A 20,492-nucleotide genomic window follows, 5' to 3' on the forward strand; every position below is an offset into this window, starting at 1 on the left:
GCGCTGTTAGAATAAAACACACACACACACACACACACACACACACACACACACACACACACACACACACACTATGTGCCTTTTTGTTTCATTGTTTCCAGATTAATTCTTAGTGTATCTCTGAACTGTGGCTCTCATGGCAGGTTTCAGTGCAAACTTTTCTTATATTATTTTTTTGTTTTTTAAATTAAATATATAGTAGTGTTTGGGATATTCATTTAACATTAATCATATGTTCTTATTAATGTATAAAAGCATAGACTATAGCACTTTTACACCTTTAAGCTCTCAGATACATAAAGTTAATGGATATAAACTTGTGAAAGATATCTGTTGTTAGAAGAATAAACCAACCAATTCTTGTTTCATTCTATCTACCAATCTATCTACCATTTTTCTCTCTACTGTCAATTTTGACTTCTTATACATTTAAATTGTAGAAGTAATTTCATTGATTTGAATAGACATTATATTGATAACCACTGTACTGGTATAAGTATTGATATTTACATGGTGAAAATCAGAAACTTTTAAGGAACTCAATTGCTTCTCAATCTAGCCCCCCAAAACCACATGTATCTATCTACTGGTCATGAATTTAATGACAAATGAGAAGCATGTCTGTTATCACAGCACTTTCTACCTTATAGCAGATTTAAATTATAATATCAGAGATTTGGGGACAGACAGTGTGGAGGGAATAATACCGATTTTGCTTAGTTAAATACTAATAGTGTATGCTATGAGGTACAAAAACAGACTACATGTTACTAAGAAAATACGGTGTATTTAAACTATTTTTACTTGAATGAGAAAATCCCATCATCAAAGAGTTGTTACTGCAATTTATAGGTCTTTTTCTTTTCAAATTTCAAGTTTCTTGATCTATTCTGTTTTTCTAGATTTTTTCCCTTTCTTCTAAGTAGACTACTTGGTATTTAATTCACTAGATTTAAAATAAATATAGCTAACATTATATTTAAAATATTCTATATGAGGAAAAAAGTAAATAAAAACTATGGTATGTGTTTAAATTTTAAAAGTATCCACAGATGGGAGAGAGCTTTCCCAACATTTTTAAGGCCCAAGTTCAAGTCCAAGTACTGAGTAAAGAAAAGGATAAACAAATAAAATTCAAAAAGTTTCCAAGATAAATATGCCCAGTCAGTTCTTAGTTCATTTCAGGCATTTCTAGTCAGCTCCTGGTTATAACTGAGTGCTTTTTGCTAGTGGGCTTTTATTATGATCTTTGTGACATGTGTCCTTTCTTGTGTTTCTTTAATTTAAACAAAAAAAATATGTTTGTGAACATGTAATTTACATTGCTTCCTCTGCTCTCAGAATTTATTTCTTGATTAGAGCTAGTTCATATTTTCATGGTATGTTCGAAGAGGTATATTGGAAAAATACTTTGTAAAACTCATATGCTCATTGAAGCACACTTCAGATCCTGACTACACTGCCTGCCTGACCTTGTGAGGCCCTGTGAGGACAATGAAAGGTCTCTGCTGTCCTTAGGCACTGCCAGGCAACGTTATCTATTCCCTTAGAGGTTTATAGAATTCGTGTGACAGTAGTCAACAAAATCATTTTTGCTTTATTAGAGGTATAGTTGAACAATATATGCTGATGTAAGGTCCCTTTCCTCACAATCAGATAACTCTTTGCTTAAGCCAATGACAGAAAATGTCTATCGCACCTTAATGCCCTACTTAAGCCCATGGAGGACTTATAGTGAGACCATTCCTTGATACCAGGCTATGTAGCAGGTATTTCCAAGCACTGGGGGATAAGAAGCAAAATCAAAAAGCATGTTTGCATTTATTGACCTAACAAGTACATTCAATATATGTGACCATAAAAATATTAAGGCAGTTATCTTACATTTACAGTAAAAAGGAGTGCCTAGTGATTAGAGGAATCTGTTAAGGAATTTTGTCTTCACTTGAACCTGAAACTTATCTTTATACTTAGCTGATAAATGCCTTGTAGAATGCGCAGCCTTGTCTTCTAGATTTTAGAATACAGCAAGATTTAATTACCGATTGGGACTGTGTAAGAGGAGTAGGAAAAATGTCTTTTCAGGCCTTTATACCCGTGTGAGTCACGAACTGAGTCCATTATGTTATGTATATAGGATACATGAATAGTCTTCATGACAGTGGTGTGATTAGAATACGGAATCTGGTCTCTAGTGGGATGCAACTAGCATCTTCTCAGAGAAGTGCTGTCTGGAGTCTAATGAAAGCAAACCCTAGAAACAGGTTGCTTTCTTCCATGGTCCAAGTCTTCCCATGACTATGTGAACCTACATTTAATAATCGTAACAAGCCTAAAATTTATCGAATGTTGAAAAATCAATAGTAACTTCAGCCCCTTAAAGCCATTACAAAAACTGTGGGAACTTATACTTAAAACTAATTTAGAAAATAACTAAGCATGCTAGCAAGTATTCAACAATATTATTACCCAACACCTTATGTATGGCATAAGTGAATATGTTTTTGTTTTAATAATACCAACCTAGTATGTTACATATTATATCACATTATCTCTGGAGAACTATACTATGTTCCTGTATTTTATGCAATTTTTTTCAATGAATTCTGAAATAAAATAGTTATTATAAAGAATAATATTAAGAGAATTTTTGTTGCATTAAAAGGAGGTACAGTTCCACTGAGTATAAATGCTCATCACAGGATCTCCTGCTAGCTTCATCTGCAAAGAATCTTCTTCTCTTGACATATTAGCATACGTGTATTTTTCAAATTCGTCAGTAAGTTTTCTATAATCAAAATATGTGCTTTATGTTCATAATTTACCTCCAAAACTTACTTGTATAAAACATTTATTTGTCATTATTAATATGGGAATAAATTCATCAATGGAAATATTTCTAGTTCTAATTTTTGTCAGATAATAGACAATTTTTTCAAGATCACAAAAAAATTCTTAGCCCCATATAATATCTATTGTGTAATAAACCATGTATAAGAAATCAAAGGAATTCTGCTTGTAACCATAACAACAAATGCTGTGGTCTTGGAGAAATGATCATTTGAAATTGTTTAAATTATAAGTATCGCAGGTTTATTGTTTGTTTTCAAGACTTCATGTAACAAATTTAGAAATGCTTCTTTCTCATAAATTTAGCTGTAAATCTGCATTGTAAAATAATCATTTACGTTCATTTTGTGTGAATTATACCTAAATATAAATAAACTGAACTCAAATATTTATCATCTAAAAATTACTGAGAGAAGTATTTTAATGTGACTGCAAGGTTTAATGAAATGTTTATTTGCTTTGCACACAAAATTAGAAATTAAATATTTCTTTAGGCATCTCATTTCCTCACAGCAAACATTCTTTCTTTATGAATGATCTTTTTGAAACATGTACATCATTTCTAGTTCAATTATGTATCCACTTTTGCTTAGTCACGGGTACATGTCTGTGACCCTATAATTTTGTCTATCTCCAATTACCTGATTATTATCCTGCTCCACAGTTAGTTTGACAGACACTGTGTTCTTTAAGCTAAAAATATTCACTTTCTAGATAGAAAGACAAGCATTTACAATAAAAGGTAGTTCTATAGTATTAAATGTTCAGTTTTGGTGTCAACTTAGACACATTCAGGAAATATTTCACACATCAAATATTTCTGATGTACTTGGAAAACCATGATATTATTATAACCAGGTAAATATGAAAAGAAAATTCTCATCCCTGTTTGTCATTTTCCCACCTGTGTGTCTCTTCCCATATTTCTCATGTTCTGGAAGGACTGACATAAGATAAAATGCATAAGTATAAAATAATCTTTAAAAATTATTTGCATTATCACCACACTAATTGTAAAAAATATAAAGAGATGCAGGGTATGAAATGTGGGTTTTACATGTACTCGTATGTTTCAAATTCAGAATAATGCATGCTATTATTTCAGAGGGTAGCTAATAGATCATTATGAAAAATATCTAAACAACAAGCATCTATAAAAACAAAGTATGGAGCTAAAGCTATGGTTCACTGGAAGAGTTCTAGGCAGTGTGTTTGAGACTCTGTACTTCAAATAAGACATGCTTGCAATGATTCAGGTAGTGAGCTACAAAGTCATCAGTAGAGTATTCCTTTTATAAAAGAAAGTTTCACTTTTCTGATGGGAATATGCAAGACATGTTCCTTAAGGGTTTTTGTTTGTTTGCCTTTGTTTTGGTGTTTCCTGCAAAACACACTCTCAAGCTATAGTTGCTTTGATACTGAAAACTCTAATGTGATGTAGTATATTAAAAACAAAAAAACAAAAAGACAAAACAAAACAAAAAACCACAAATGTCGATTTACAGCCTAGAAACTGAACTAAAGCCACTTTAATAGTGCATGAATTAAATGATTCTGAGAAAAATTCCTTAACTAGTTTGAGATTGCATATTTCACTCATAGAAGTTATGAAAATAATCATATCTTTCTCTGATAGAAATTTAAAAAAGCAGCTCCAAAATGCCTCTTCCACATTTGACTGTTTTGTTGCATTAGAGATCTCAGTGATTTGAAGGTCAGTTCTTGACTTATCTTTCACCAAATGTCAGGAAAGAATTTACACCTTTCCAAAATATAGGAAGTTCATCACAATGGCATATTTAAGCCACGTGCAAATTATAGAAATGATATGATATAGAAAGTACTAAATAAGTGTATTGTAGGTGGCATCTTTGAATTTATAATTATTATTATGTAACTACATACAACATTTTTTGCAGGGATGGCACTGTCTGTCTGAAGCTCATTTTACAACTGATAAAACCCTTGTTGCTTATTGTCTCATTCTGGAGAGCCAAGGGAACAGTGTTAAAAATGACAGTATTGGATTGTAGCTATTAAAAAATAGACTGCTTTGTTTTATAAAAAGATCCTATTTTACCTACTTATTTGGTTATAAAAATAGTATACATGTATTATAATCCAAACAGTATCCAAAAATGAAATAAAATGAGACTTTTATAGCATCCACAATAATTTATATTTCACTAATTTAATTGACATTTTAGTGATGGGTTTATGTTGATAATAACTGAGTAATGCATTCAGTTACAGGGTAATAACTGTGTCCTGGAAGAAATAAAGCCCAGAGCTTCATTAGCTTTACTAACTGGACTAGGAGCCGCCATTGCTTCATAAGCAGGAAATTCTGAAATACTGCTTAGCAACAGGTAATGCATTTTTCATTAGAAGTGAAGGATCTCCAATGGCTTGGAAAAAGAAGACAGATTGGTATGAGTTTATAGGCAGTACAACAAATGAGATAGTCAAGTAAAAGTTTTTGGCAAAATGGCAAAACAATCAAATTAATTACAAACTTATGAATGAATACATGTGGAAGCTAATCAGAATCTCTGAACACTATTTGCTGAAATACTCACAGGAACATTCATTTACAATTAGTTTGGTTATAATCATTTTTAACATTATGTTGCTATGGTAAAAAATATTTTAAAATATAATAAAGTCATTGTGTAACTATATAGTCAAACATTGAAATGTGTACACTCCCTTGGAAATAATGCAAACACAATGCAAATTTTATCTATTTCCATATAGTTTAACCAAGTTAATTTTTAAAATTAAGCTGTAAAGTGTATTATGGCATAATAATTTTCCATTTATAAACATAAGGGATGTAAAACAGAGATAGACAATATTAGCAATAACCAAAATCCAATGGCGTCTAAAGTGCAATAATTTCAGTCACTTGGCAAAGCATTCTTTGTAAAGTGACTTTAGAGCGCTATCCTAATCCTGTGCTGGCTGCTCTAAAGGTGTCCTATTTTAACACAACCAGTTTTCTCTAAATTTATTATCTTAACAAGCATGTTAAGTAGGTTGAACTTCCACAGAAGTAATTTGGAGCATGTAATTATGCCACATTATAGTGTAAAAATAGAAAGTCACGCATTCTACACCTACCAAAACGACACAATTGAGAGTGAATTAAAATGGTTAGAATCCATGGATTTTCACCATGCAGTGTTGGTCAAAAATGTCTGCTATATGTTCCCCATTCACCTGCTCCAACACTAGCCTTTCCCGAGATCCTCTTCTTTTCTCTTGAATTCACTTGATGATACAATCGCTTTTACTATCTATAGGTAGCAATTATGTCTCCTGTTTGAAAAGTGGTGCTTATAGTTTTTCATAGGTTTGACCAAGTAAACACTGAAAAGCATGGATGGTTCTTCTTCTTCCCTTTCCCACAGTTTGATGCAACAACATCAGTTAAGTATTTTTGTTATATTCACCTCATTGACATCTTATGAAAAAAAATCTTGTTCAAATATGTAGAAAGAAGATAACGTAAAATAGCTTTTTAAATCATCTCTTTGTCTGCTATGGCCATGATTACTCGGCTTGATTGTAAAAATGTTTACACATTTTTATGCAATACTTTAATATTCATGTTAATAAGCTCAGGAATTGCCACCATGGGTATAGTCTAAAGCTTTATGATTTTTTTTTTAACAATGTTACACACCCGGCTCCTGGATCTAAAGACAGGTCTCTGGGAAACTTCAGCCTTTTGCTAACAAGTACAGTAGGGTACAAGCCGTTGAGCTTGGATACTTCAATTATCCTTTTCTCTGTGTCGGACCAATAGAGGTTTTTTCCAATCCAATCAACAGCAAGTGCATTGGGGACAGCAGTGTTATGCACTACCTAGCAAAATAAGAATTTAGAAAGTTAACAGTAAAAATAGCTTCAATAAGAACCAAGCAATTGTTTCCTGATTTGTATTGAGATACAGAATTCTACTTAAACCAAAGAAATTAAATTCAGATAAAGAAGAGAACAATTTACCCCAACACATCACTTATTTAAAAGAAGTTATCCAATGTGTATTTAGACTTCCAGAAGATACATATATGTTTATAAAATAATGTAAATAAAAAGATATTAAATAGATCACAGTTGATGATCTCATTCCATTAGCATTTATCTGCTCCTCCTTTCAACCTTCGGCAAAAGTATTTATAATGTGCACATACAAACATTACTAAAATTTGCTTTAACAGATGCTGTCATGGCTTCAGTAATATCTTCCACCTACACAAACCCACCTGTCTTATTCATCAGCACAATAAAAGACAGGAATGTGCACTGTGTTTGAATAAAGTCAAGTCAAAATAAAAAAAAAAAATGCTATTGATTCCAAACCTTGTCATTCCTAAGGTGTTTGGATTTATGGGTAAAAATGTGGGATTTGTATATAAAATGTATATGTGATTCTTGCCATGTATGCTAAGTATTCGAATTCTCAGTCCTTTTAGGATTATGTGGAAAAAAAGAAGTTGAGTCTTAGAGGAGTGTGGAAGCTAATATTTCTACAATCGGATACAAAAAACTTTAACTCTTTGCAGCCACCTTTTCTGTGAATGGCCAATGGAAATGACGTAGTGAAGCAGTAAAGTAGGAAGCAGCCACGTTACAGCCCTAGTGTTTTGACCACATGGCAAATATGATTCTTTTTTTTTTCCAAATTGCAAAATTTAAATTTGGCATTAAAATGAGAAAAGGTATACCGCAAAGGGTCACAAAGTGACTGTGTACTGTATAAGAGAAGTTATCTTGTAGAAGCCTGTTGTTTTCTAATGAGAGACAGAAGGGGAGTATATCTGGAGGGGACGGGCGGAGCGGAGGAACTGGGAGTACAGGGAGCAGAAACTGTAATCAGGATATAGTGTATGAGAACAGAATCTATGTTCAATTAAAGGCAAGAAAGAAAATGGACATTGCTGGCTGTTTCGATGAAAAGCAATGAACTAGGCAATCCTGGAGAAGGAAAGATGCTATTTCTAAACTCACAGTGGACCACGGTTTAAAGTAGTAACAGAACGGGAATTGGAAGGTGATGGAGATGTAACTGTAAAAGCTCAGCTGTCTTCAAAATATAAAAGCGACCATTATTAAAAAAACAGTTCTCACAAGAAGAACGCGTGGTCTCGCTGGAACAATGCAAGTTTCATAGATCTTATGCAGACTTTCAAAACTTGAGAGAAAACAACATCTGCATATTCTTTTAATTTCATCCATCGTCCTGCTAAACCAACCTGCTCCTACATTCATATGAACCATACCTTAAAATGTATGTGTCTATGCATACGACCATTTGTATACTTGGTGCCTACACAGGCCAGCAAAGGGCTTTGAGTCCCCTGGCACTGGAGTTACAGGCAGTTGTGAGCCACGTTAAATGGGTGCTGGGAACTGAAAGTTGGGTCCTCTGCAAGAGCCTCAGGCGCTCCCGACTAGCTGAGCCGTCCCTCAAGGCCCTAACAACTTCTACATAATACATCTTACACCATACACACTGCACTGAGGTTGTTACTTAAAACTTAAGGTAACATTAAAGTTGTACTAAGTAGCTCATATCTAGAATGTGACATGTATTTAATTGTAAGATAATAAAAACATTCATAACAGTATCCATATACACTCAACTATTTTCATCCAAGTAAATTTGATCAGTGGTGAAACTTCAACAATTTGACTGGAATCAAGTAATTGATTTGATTTAATTGTCTGTTAAAGTTACAAATCGTATCTAATCACAACAAATAATATTAAAATAGAATATAAAATTAAATACCTTATTCTATAAATTTAAATGTTCACTAACCTACACAGAGAAAGTGTAAAATTGAATCCAAGCTAATATGCTCTATAAGTAATGATTTGCTATCAAATAAGATTTTATATCCTATTCAAAAACACCAATCAACTGTTCAGTAATCCTGTCTATGTATAGTTACCTTGATGTCACTTCCATTCAGATACATTCTGTTTATGCGACTTCCATTGGGTCTGCTAGAGTCAATCCAATATATGAATTCTTCTCTATAATCAAAGTCGATAGCAATAACATTGTTTAATCCCTAAAAGGAAGGAGCAAACTTTCAGTAACAATACGTAAGTATTATCTAATGTTTAGGATCCAGAGGGGTCATCATCTTGCATTTACACTAACATTTGCAACAAATATTTTAAGAACATACTATGTTTACATTTTCTTCACGATCTTAAAAGATACACTATTCATTTGAAAATAATGTTTCAATAAGAATCAAAACAAATCTTCCAATATTTACCATCTTTTAAACAAACATTAAACAATTGGGAAAAATAACTTCTAAAGAGAAAAGGTTATGGCAAAATTTTGATGTGTGCTTCTACCTGTGTCCAAACTCTATTGAAATCGGATCAAAGGTATTTTTTCTTGTGTTTTTTTTTTTTTGTTTTGTTTTCTGAATAAAACAGAATTTATTTCAGAATAATATGAGATTCTCTCACATATGAGAATGGAGAATGACAATAAGGAATGTTGTGGAAAAAACACTCTTTTGGGCTGAAAGTGGATTACTGTGCCAAGCTGGTTAAGTAGATCTTCAACTTCTAAAGCTTCTGTAACAGGCAGCTTCTGGGAGGACATTTTCCTGGTCAAGCATCTGACAGGCCAATTCAGGTTCTCTCTCTCTCTCTCTCTCTCTCTCTCTCTCTCTCTCTCTCTCTCTCTCTCTCTCTCACACACACACACACACACACACACAATTCTATCTATCATCTATTTAATGCAAGTTCAAACTATTGAAATTGATGTGGGAAAACATAATATGAAGAAAGCACAAGACCTTCACACATATAAACCAGACTAATTTCAACACTGAGAACAGAAAGTGTTGCTTTAAATCCCACCACAACCATGGAGCTATTTGCAGCCGATAACTGCTTGGAGAGGAAAAAGTCAGCTTTCTCCAATGAAGTATCACTGGATTTAATCTCCCAGGTTGCAGAGAAGACACCACGCCCTGGACTTGTTGGCCAAAACAAGATGAACTAAATGTTTTGTACAATTTTTGACTGGTTTGATACTTTCTGTATTATTGTGTTTTAGGTTTGTTTGGTTGGTTTGGTTAGTTGTTTTGATTATCATTTTATTTTATTTATTTATCTTTGTATTCGTTTGTTTTTGGAGATAGAGGCAGAACATCAGCTTAGGCTCCTAAGGAGATGGCAAGGACCTGCAAAGATTTGGGGAGAAGATATAATATGGTCAAAATATACTGCATGAAAATAAATGTAAATTATAAAGTATATAAAAATTAAAAAGGAAGCATAACAACAATTACTGGTAAGCATATGAGAAAGACAACTCCTTTATTCATTATAGTGAGAACGTAACAGTTGTAGGTAGTTCTTACACTAATCCTAACCCTGGACCCACACCTAAAGACATAGAAAAGTCAGAAAATGCATTCCTTCTTCAAAAGTGATGAGCCTGTCCCTTCCTTCAGGGCCTCCTTCATGCTGTACACAATAAATATCTCTTTTAACGTTCTCCTACTTGATAGCTTCATCATAGCGGTCCAGGCTTTGCAACTCTCTCCTAATATAGCTCATTTTATATGATGATCTCATTGCAGCTTCATTTTATGACCCAGGAACTCTCCTCTTTTATTTTTATTCTAACTAGAAGTTTAAGACCTGGTGAGGCAGAAATAGAACAACAGGCAACAGGGAACAAACTCTGTACAAAATACCATAATTTGATTCCTTGCTTGGAAATCAACTTACATAAAACCCAAAAGAATCAAATGTATTAAAATAAAAAATTTCAACCCCATCAAAAGAAGCACAACTGTTTGCTTTTAACTCAGACCTATGTCTAAGAAGCAGCTATGACGTCACTTCTGATGTCCATGAAGAACTGGTGACACAATGGCGGCTCTGTCCTCAACATGCATCTCACTGCACAGCTTTGTCTATCTGAAAAATAGCCCAAAGCCAACACATGGAATATGAGCATTGGCGAGTGTGGGGGCATTTGTAATTGTCCAGTACAGAGAGGAGAGCTGGGATTCCCTGGGGTGGCCTTCAAGTCCTCTGATGTGGTTAAGTGAGGCTCTTATTACCTACTCAGAAATGTTCAGAATGAAAAAATTACATAAAGAGTAGTATAAGTCATGTTTTCGCTCCTCCCTGCCTTCATTCTTCCACCCTTCATGAATGTCTTGGGAATTTGACAACCATGTTTCTATTGGGAATTTTTCTCACACTTTCTGAGAAATTGTGTTTTTAAAGTAGAAAAGAACATGTGTAGATGGATATTTGAAGGAAACGATGCCACAAACTCAAAGAAATGTGTCTTTAATAGGAAAGGTAATATTAAATAGACATTTGATGTTGATATAACATTTTATACAGAAGACTAGAAAAGAACAATAGTCTAACTTGGCAAGCTAGGGTATCCTTAAGGTGTTAAACCATCTGGATACTGGATAGGCATCTGAACAGTCAGAAGAGATATGGGAATAGCATTTCATATCTCACATGCCCACCTATTCAAGATAGCAAAAGATTAGAATGAAAAGTTGTTGCTTTACAATAGCATTTGACCAAGGAGGAATTATATAATTATACCACATCATGGGAAAGAGATGAACAGCATCACTTCAGAGCCATGGGTATAAAATTTTTTGCAAGAAAAATGAAAACTAACATAAACTCAGATATTAGTTTTGAATGTTCCAGATATTTGGCTTGAGAATGTCACAGTTTTGTATTATATGAGTACAATATTACCAAGATCTGGCCATATTCTTATTTCCTGAATTGTTCAAATGATTTATCAAGAGTTAACTTAATTCTGAACTCTTTTTTTTTTCTTTTAATTCTGAACTCTTGCTAAGGTTCATGTAATTATAGTCCCAGTGCACTAAGAAAACATGGGTCAGAATTTGAACTGCTTATTTAATTCAAAGGCCAGAATAGTTTGTTCACATTTAAATTATTTTCAATTAGAAGATAATTGCTGTTATAGATATTTGGTAAATTGCCTGAAATCATTATCATGACACTATATCTATATAGCGCTTAAGTTGATCAACATTCACCCTAAGTTGGTACATTTCAGTTTATGAGTCTTATGTTTAAGATCTTCACTTCCAGGAAGACAGACATTTTTGCTTGTTTGGCTTTGCTTTGGAGAAGCAGCATTAGCAAACGTGATAATTCCAAACTCTGACTTTAGTTTCCATTTTCAACTCTAAAAGTTCAGTATTTGATAGTAATAATGTGGCCTTAGACACATATAGTCCTTTTTAAGAGTCAAATCAAGGGTTAATAATAATTGTCCGTACTTTACTTCTTTCCAGCATTCTCTGAAAATTAAAGTAGATTGTGGATAGAAACAGTCCAGGAAATTCAAGGAAGAAAAAGTGGTTTCCTTTTGAATTATTTTTCATGCAGGCTACACTTTAGTGATAGCATTATAAATGGGCACAGGTTTAACTCTTATGCATTATGACAATTACTATAAGCAAACTCTTCACTTTATCTTCGAATTATGAGAACAATTATGTGGTGGTTTGAATAGAAATGGTCCTCATGACCACATGTGTGTGACTGACTGGCCCATAGGGAGTTGTACTATTAGGAGCCACGGCCTTGTTGGAGTAGAGGTTGCCTTATTGGAGGAAGTGTATCACTGTGGAGGCAGACACTGAGGGATCATATATGCTCATACTGTGCCTAGTGAGGCAGTCTCCTTCTGTTGCCTGTGGATCAAGATGTAGAACTCTCAGCTCCTTCTCCAGCACCGTGTCTACCTGCATGCTGCCATGCTTCCTTCCATGGTGATGAGAGACCAGACCTCTGAACTGTGAGCCAGCTCCAATTAAATGTTTCACTTTATAGAAGTTGCTGTGATCACCAGGCATGGCGGCACAGGCCTGTGATCCAAGCACTTGAGTAGGCAGAGGGAGACAGATCTCTGTGAATAAGAGGCCAGCATGTTCTACAAAGCAAGTCCAGGACAGCCAGGGCTACACAGAGAAGCCTTGTATTGGAAAACAAAAAGAGTAGTCCTATCGCTTCATAACAACAGAAACCCTAAGATAGATAGCCTATCACTACAAATTACATGTCGTTGGTCATAAGTAAACAATATGGAGATGGTATAAATGACTCCATTCAAGTCTTCAAAGATCAAAGGAACGAAAGTAAGCTCATTCTTATTGACCCTGATAATAATGAATGATTACAAAAACTGAAATTGGGAACGAATATTAATTAATTATTTGAGCACATGTTAATAACCAGAGAAAGTCTAAATTAAACTCACTGCGCATATCTGAAGTGATTGCAAAAAAAAAAAAAAAATCAAATGCTAAAATTCCACTGGCATATTTTCCAGACTGCTTCTTAGACAGCTTAATAAATCCATGTCAATAGACTGCCACTTCTTTTTATTCAAATATTTTCTCTTCCAAGGAATAATGTATATGGACAGATATGTTGCGATGGTTTGGCAGTTCAGATGGGTAAATGGAGAGCTTCTTAAGGAAAACATAAATTTGTGTCTAAATTTAGCAAGAAATTATCTGTGATTCCTAGTCATTATCCTCCACTTTCTTAACAGCAATTCATTTATATAAGGACAATTCATATCCAAACTCAGCAAACCCAGTCTAATAATTAAAGCTAACACAGAGGAATTGACACATTCCCAATCCTTCCAAGGTGGGCATTTTTTCTTCAGTTATCCTTTAATGCCCATAAAAAAAAAACCAGTGCAGTGCTCTCTTTGTAGAATCATATGCAAAGGAGATTAAAACAGTCAAGAGTGTAGCTCAAATAAGGTCTGAAAACGAGGGCCATCCCTAGACTTCCAAGCTGAAAATAAGTTCCATCAAAGTCCTATTTGCCTTTTTCTTTTATGTAGCTGAAAATGTGGGCCCTTTAGTTCAAGATGATTAATTTAGGATATTGCATGTTGCATCTCTATACAATTTTGCTGGGGAAAAGGCACTGTTAGAATTGAATTGCATAACATATTGAAAAGTTACTATACTAATTTTTATTATAACAATAGATGTTATTAAAGTACATTTTCTATATATGTGGTATATGAATTGAAACCACAGCTTGATTAGAACAATCATATTTTACAGTATACGTACCGAGAAAAGTCCTACCCTTTATTATAATTTTATGTAACACAGTTATTTGAGATTATTATTGGTTAAAATTAAAATAGTAAAATTCAAAATACTAGAAAAAGCAACTTTCTTAATAAGGTATACAAAAAACATAAAAATTAATTTTAAAATAATGTGTTTTCATTTATTTTGGTGGAGACAAAATATCAAGAGAAAATTACTTCTTACTTTTTCTTTATATTTAGTTACTCTGTCTATAGAGGGAAAAATGTCTCTACTTTCAGAAATACTTAAAATTTTGTGCTACAATGATGAAATGGTGATGCTTAACAAAAATACTATATTTCAAGAAATGTTTATGCCAAGACATATGTAGAACTTTCCTTTAATTTTTCAGGCCTGCTTCCTTACTCAGTGATCACCATAAATAAGTATTTTCCACAGAGACATATCATTGTTGTGAACTTCAAATACACCCATGTCTTCTACATTTCTATAATTTGGGTCTAGGAAGTATTTAAGGAATATTTACTCAGGTGTTCAAGATTGGCAATTCTTCAAATACCAACAGGAGCCTGAAATATACTGAAGTGTTTCTACTACGTTAAATAGTTTGAAATGTTTCATAGATGAAAAACCTGTTATAATAAAGACATCTAAACATATATTTGCTGTGAAATAAAACAAAATAAAAAAAATCATCCTGTTTGGGTATCTTTAGCTACAAGGCTTGGGAAAATAAATCCAGGCATTGTCACTGAAATGGTTCCTATGTATCCAATTATGTGGCTCAACTGAGTTTATAAATAGGATATTTAATGTTCTTTCCATAAATTGACATAGAACAGTGTAAAGACAAGATTATTTAAATTAGTAGGAAAAAAACCTTATTCAAGGGACCATATCAGGAAATTGGTAGTATGCCTAGCATTTTGGACAGGATATAAAATAAATTAAGGGAACATTGCCCCACTTCTAATATGCCATCCACTTCTAATATCATGTTCCTAAGACAAGTCTGTGTTTACTGTGCTCGGTCATCTTTTCCTTCTTCCATGTGGCATCCTACACCAAACTGAGATATTTTGCCAATAAATCAAAACACTGATGACACTTTTCTGTGCATACATGCATATATAAGCCTTACACATTGCATTAGGTGCTCAGTGTGCATAACTTCACTGATACCCATGGAGCAACACTCACTGTCTCGCCATCCTGGAGGTGGCGTACCTGCTTTAGAAGTGTGTAGTTGGAGCCATCCATGCTAATTTTTCTTATCTCGTGTTGATCAGCAAGAATTAAGAAAGGTTCTTCATCTAAGAGCAAAGAGAAGACTGTATTAGACATTGTACACTTATGGCTTCCCGTCAGGCTTTTCCTCAGCTGACTTTGTAGCAGTGTAAAAGACCACATAGTGCTTTTCTGAATAACAGCAGCCAAAGTGCTGAGGACAGACAGCCCTATTGTCTGTAGGAAAATGGAGAACACACAGGCAGGCAAAGCAGGCAATATGAGTGATTGAACAGGTATCTCTCATAACCTGTGTTCTCTCTGACATTTGATAACGTATTTCGTATTAGAAATATGTATTTGTGGAGTATTTCAGAAAAAGATGAGGTTTAGCTGTGTTCGAAGCCATAGTACAGTCAGATATTGAGATAGTTAGAAGAAATTCCTTCCTGATAATTAACAATTTCTAAGTTCCAGATTTTGAAGGTTTTTTTTTGGTAATTTTGGCAATTTTTTTTATTATTTTCATTTTTAATCTTTTGCACAATGTGAATTCTTTCAAAAATGGTCGCCTGACATGTCTTACCATTTTATAGATTTTTTAAGTTACAACAAAGCATGACAAAGAATAAATATTTATATAAAGTCAATGTGGTTATTTGTTTTCATGATCTTTAAAATCTAAGACGGATACAATTTCTCCTCCATGCCTTTGGCCCACATTAACAATCACATATTTCTTTATCTTATTTTGAAATGTGTGATTTCTCCATTAATTTACAAAACTATAGGTCTTGCTTTACTACAACCAGATTGCCTAGACTAAACAGAAGTTACGATTTTCTAAATAGCTAATTTATTGATATATTGGCATTAGTGGGATTTATTATTATTACCGCTATTACTGGCCTATGCTTCTCCGTGACATGCATGTATGCATAAACGCAAGTGATACAGGAGAGAGGAAAACTATCACAATAATGTCACAGTACTCTCTCATCCTTGGCAAACATGTGATAATATCCTCTGACCCAAAGAAAGCATGCTGGGGATAGTTATGTCATGTCCATGGGCTCTCAATGTTTCAAAACCTCTTAATACTTCACAAGACAATAATGCAACCTTTACTCATAGTAGACCATGGGCAGTGTCTAAAGTCACAGTAACAGATTCCAATCCTGAAGGGAGAATTTTGACTTCTCACACAAAGAAACAAGGGGCAAATTCAATAAAAATGAGTAGAAAATTCAATATCAATTTGTATAACTGAGCTTGGATCATGGGGAAATTCAATTCACTACCTGAGAGTGACCTGCAGCCATTTGGGTTATTGGGCTGTATTTCATATCCTTCTGTACAGTGGCACTTGTAGGTTCCATATGTATTGATGCATTGCTGACTACAGGGGAAGCTTGAAGAACACTCATCAATATCTACACATGTTTTACCGTCATCCTTCAGTTGGAATCCAGGCCAGCATTTGCACTGGGAAAAACAAATGAGAATGATCAATTGATGTCGACCGTCAACGTCTGTTGCTATTGGTTATCTCTTTAGCAAACTCACGCTAGAGAGATACTTAAGTAGATAACGGAAAGTTAGTCTATCTTCTTCCAGCTAATCTAGGGAAAATGGCATAAATTATGTAAAGTTAAAATAGCATACGACGTTCTGAATCTGGAAAGATTAGAAGTTAATTAACACCACTAAAGCAAGATAGCTAAAAAGCAAGATGACGGAACCAAGACCTAAGCCTGTAGATTCTGTATGATCTCTTCTGTTAAAAAAAAAAAGGTTCTTTTATTGTTTTGATATTATAATACAATTACATCATTTATCCTCTCCTTTTCCTCTCTCCAAACTCTTGCATATAACCATCCCTGATCTCTTTCATATTCATGGCTGCTTTTTCATTAACTGTTGTTATGTGCATATTCATATTGTTTTGATTTGCATTTCTATATTTGTATATTTAGGAATATATCATTATACAAATATAGAAATGCAAATAAAAACAGTCTGAATAACATTTATGATTTTTTACTGTGAAACTATACTTGGCAGATTATTACTGTTATTGTTGTTTAACCTTGTCTATTCTGTTTTTCTTTAAATAAAAGAATCTGTGGATATTGAGAACTGAGTTGAGAGCAAACTTTTTAACTGCTAAAAAGAAATTTATAAAGCTGTTTATCATAAACATTTTGTGACCTTGATCATTTATTTGAGAATGAAAGAGGTGATAGAGCTCTTTATCTACTAGAAAACCTGTCAAATGACACATGCTCATAATATTAATTAATAAATGTAATATGAAATACTCATGGAGAAGCAAAGAGACAATATCAGCCAATCAATGTGCTTAGAAGTTAAATTGATATATTTATTATATAACATGATATACATTATATTATTATGAATCATAATGTAAATATCTGTATTTTCCAATGGTCTTAGGCAACCCCTGTGAAAGAGTCGTTAGACCTGCTCAAAAGAGTCATGACTGAAATCTCAGGAACCACTGCCCTAAGCCCTTAGAACTTCCAACTTTTACAGTTCACGTCAACATTTATGTCATAAGACTCAACAATCGGACGCATCATTTAAACCTCTAGAACCCAGTGGCAATCTTCGCAATATACCAAAACCAATAGTCTGAATTCACAGTCTCCTCTGCATATCTAGACTGAGACACTGTGATGTCCATCAGTAAAACCCATCCTACAGCCTGAGCTAGTGGTCCACAAGCAGGCACATAGACTACATAGGTGATGTTCACAAACGGTGCTGCACTCTGCACTTTACAAGAAGACCAATGGAGCTAACAAAGCCACCCCAGGGGGTTGGGGGAGGAAGGGGTGCTGCAGAGACCGATGCCCCCACCAAGGACCATGCATGGTGAGGGCCTAACCCTGCACAGATGTAGTAAATAGGCAGCACAGTCTCCTCGGTGGGTCCCAAAATATGGGGAGTAGGAACTATCTTTGACATGGACTCCGGTGCCCACTCACAGATCACTTCCTCCTGGTGGGGTAGCCTTGACAAATCACAGAGGAAGAGGATACAGGCAATCCAGATGAGACTTGATAGGTGGAAGTCAGATGACAGGGGAGGATGGCTGCCCCTTTCTGAGTACTAAGGGGGAGGGGTAAGGGGGATTAGGGGGGAGTAAAGGGGATCAGGGGGGAGGGTGGGATCAGGGGACTACAATCAGGATGTGAAATAAACTAATCAAAAATAAAAATGAAACATTTAAAAATATGTACAATGGAAAACACTGGAGGTGGGAGGAAACTCACTCACGTTTTGCTGTGCAAGCAAGAGAACCCTAGTCTGGATCCCTGATATCCACACAAGAATAAACAGAGAATGAGGTTCCGCTAGAGACCTTGTTGAAAAGATAAGGTAGACCACGATCAAGGAAGACATCTAGCGTTGACCTTTTACACCCATGAGCACTGACATACATGATTGCGCAGACATAGTATACATGGATGCACCCACATGAATACACACACACACACACACAAACGTGTCAAATTTCTTGTGTCCATTCACATCACAATTTCTTTTCTAAATAAGGAAGTGTAAGAAAAGATGAGGAATTTGATAAAGTGAAAAGTGTTAGCACTGGAAAGTAATAGATATTAAATTACATAACAACTTGGTCAGGAAGGCAGACGCTGACTGTTCCGCAAAGTGATGTTGAATGAAGGGCTTTTTCATCCAAGTGAGTAGGTCTGTAGAGTGGCTGCATGCCTCTCAGAGCATCTCTATTTAAATGAAGTCCCTGAAGTCACTGTGGATGCCAGCACCATGCTGACAGCAGCATTTATCACATACATGACTTCAATAACTTATAGAAAAGAAATTTATCAACAGTAATATATATATATATATATATATATATATATATATATATATATATATATATATATATAGTTTAAGGTTTGTAGTAACTGTTTATACTCTTTGAAAGGGAAATAATTTAAAAATAGTTTTGTCTTCAGTTTAGTAACCTTGTGTATATTTTAAATGTTATTCCTGAATCATTAAAATGAATTTATAAGCAATTCTAGTAAGCTAATACGCAATTTTAAAAGATTAAAGGTTCATTTTGTTCCTATATATTAGAAAAATTGTCACACCCATGCTTGAAATATATTATAAACATATTGTGAATATTCAAGCCATCTTATTTTTTCACCATTTGGATTATTCCACCTTTCAGTTTATAACAAACTGAGTAGGATTGTGAAAACCAGAGAAACATAGCTATCCAAACTTTTCTTACTATTTTCAAAAAAGTACCTTTACAGCTCTACAGGATTTTGACCAATATTTAGTCTTTTATTTCTGCTATATAATTTAAACATATTTATTCCTAAAAGCATGTGATAATGTATTCTTATTATCTAGCCAATGCTCACATTTAGTGTAAACTTAGTGTGTGCTTTTGTATACCCACATATGCATAAGCTGAGGTCAGAGGATCTCATTGGGCACCTAGTCTCTTATCCTCTAACTGAAGTTTCTTTTTAAAGTGTCGGTGAATCTGGTTTTACCACTTGGGATAGGCTGAGTCGCCACTAAAATGCCAATGCTTCCTGTGTCTGCCCAAACGCCAAGTTACAAGTGAGAAATGCCACACTCATGATTTATGTTTATGCTGAGGATTTATACTCACATTTTCATGTCTTCTTTCTTTCATAACAAGTGCTCTTAATCACCGACACACCCCTCTGTTCATAATCTAATAATTCTGTTTATCATATTTATTTCATGACAAGTATGTAAATTGTTCATTGTCCCTAAGGCCAACGCATTTTGTTTTCTAAGCAATTTTCACTGAAGCATTTGAGGTACGATTTCATATAATGTGTTGCTACAACAGTAAGACATAAGTTACTAGATAGTTTTTTTTTTATTCCTTATAAGAAAGAAACCCTTATAACGTATTTTGCCAGAAAAGGCAGGCATTGATTTGTACCGAGAACTTCTCCATTCAACTATCATCTTTAATCATGTGACATATTCTCTTTCCTATAGGCTGTCCTGCTGTGCTATAAGATTTCCTCATATTAAGTATTCTAACTGAAAATCTCATTTCATGTCATGCACAAAGTATCCATGTATTTTATCTTTTTCTTATAGCATTAATTATATTAGATTGTATTAATTGCAAACAACAAATGTAAAGATCTAATTTTAAGTTTGTCAGATAGTATATATTTTATGTGGTACTAAACAGTTATTAACAAA

The 20,492-nt window shown here is 34.1% G+C and overlaps 1 protein-coding gene across 5 annotated transcripts in view; it reads right to left on the reverse strand.

The window, feature by feature from the left end:
* Positions 1-20,492, reverse strand: part of LRP1B (LDL receptor related protein 1B) — a 1,938,012-nt gene that overhangs the window by 233,626 nt on the left and 1,683,894 nt on the right. For all 5 annotated transcript variants that reach the window (XM_084800259.1, XM_084800256.1, XM_084800258.1 and 2 more), the window contains 4 exons: positions 16,532-16,715; positions 15,231-15,316; positions 8,814-8,936; positions 6,539-6,720 (listed from right to left, as the gene is read on the reverse strand). In XM_084800259.1, coding sequence (XP_084656385.1) covers positions 6,539-6,720; positions 8,814-8,936; positions 15,231-15,316; positions 16,532-16,715 — 575 coding nt within the window. The remainder of the gene's footprint in view (positions 1-6,538; positions 6,721-8,813; positions 8,937-15,230; positions 15,317-16,531; positions 16,716-20,492) is intronic.

This window comes from Acomys minous (assembly GCF_964271855.1).
Source record: "Acomys minous genome assembly, chromosome: 10".
NCBI lineage: Eukaryota > Metazoa > Chordata > Mammalia > Rodentia > Muridae > Acomys > Acomys minous.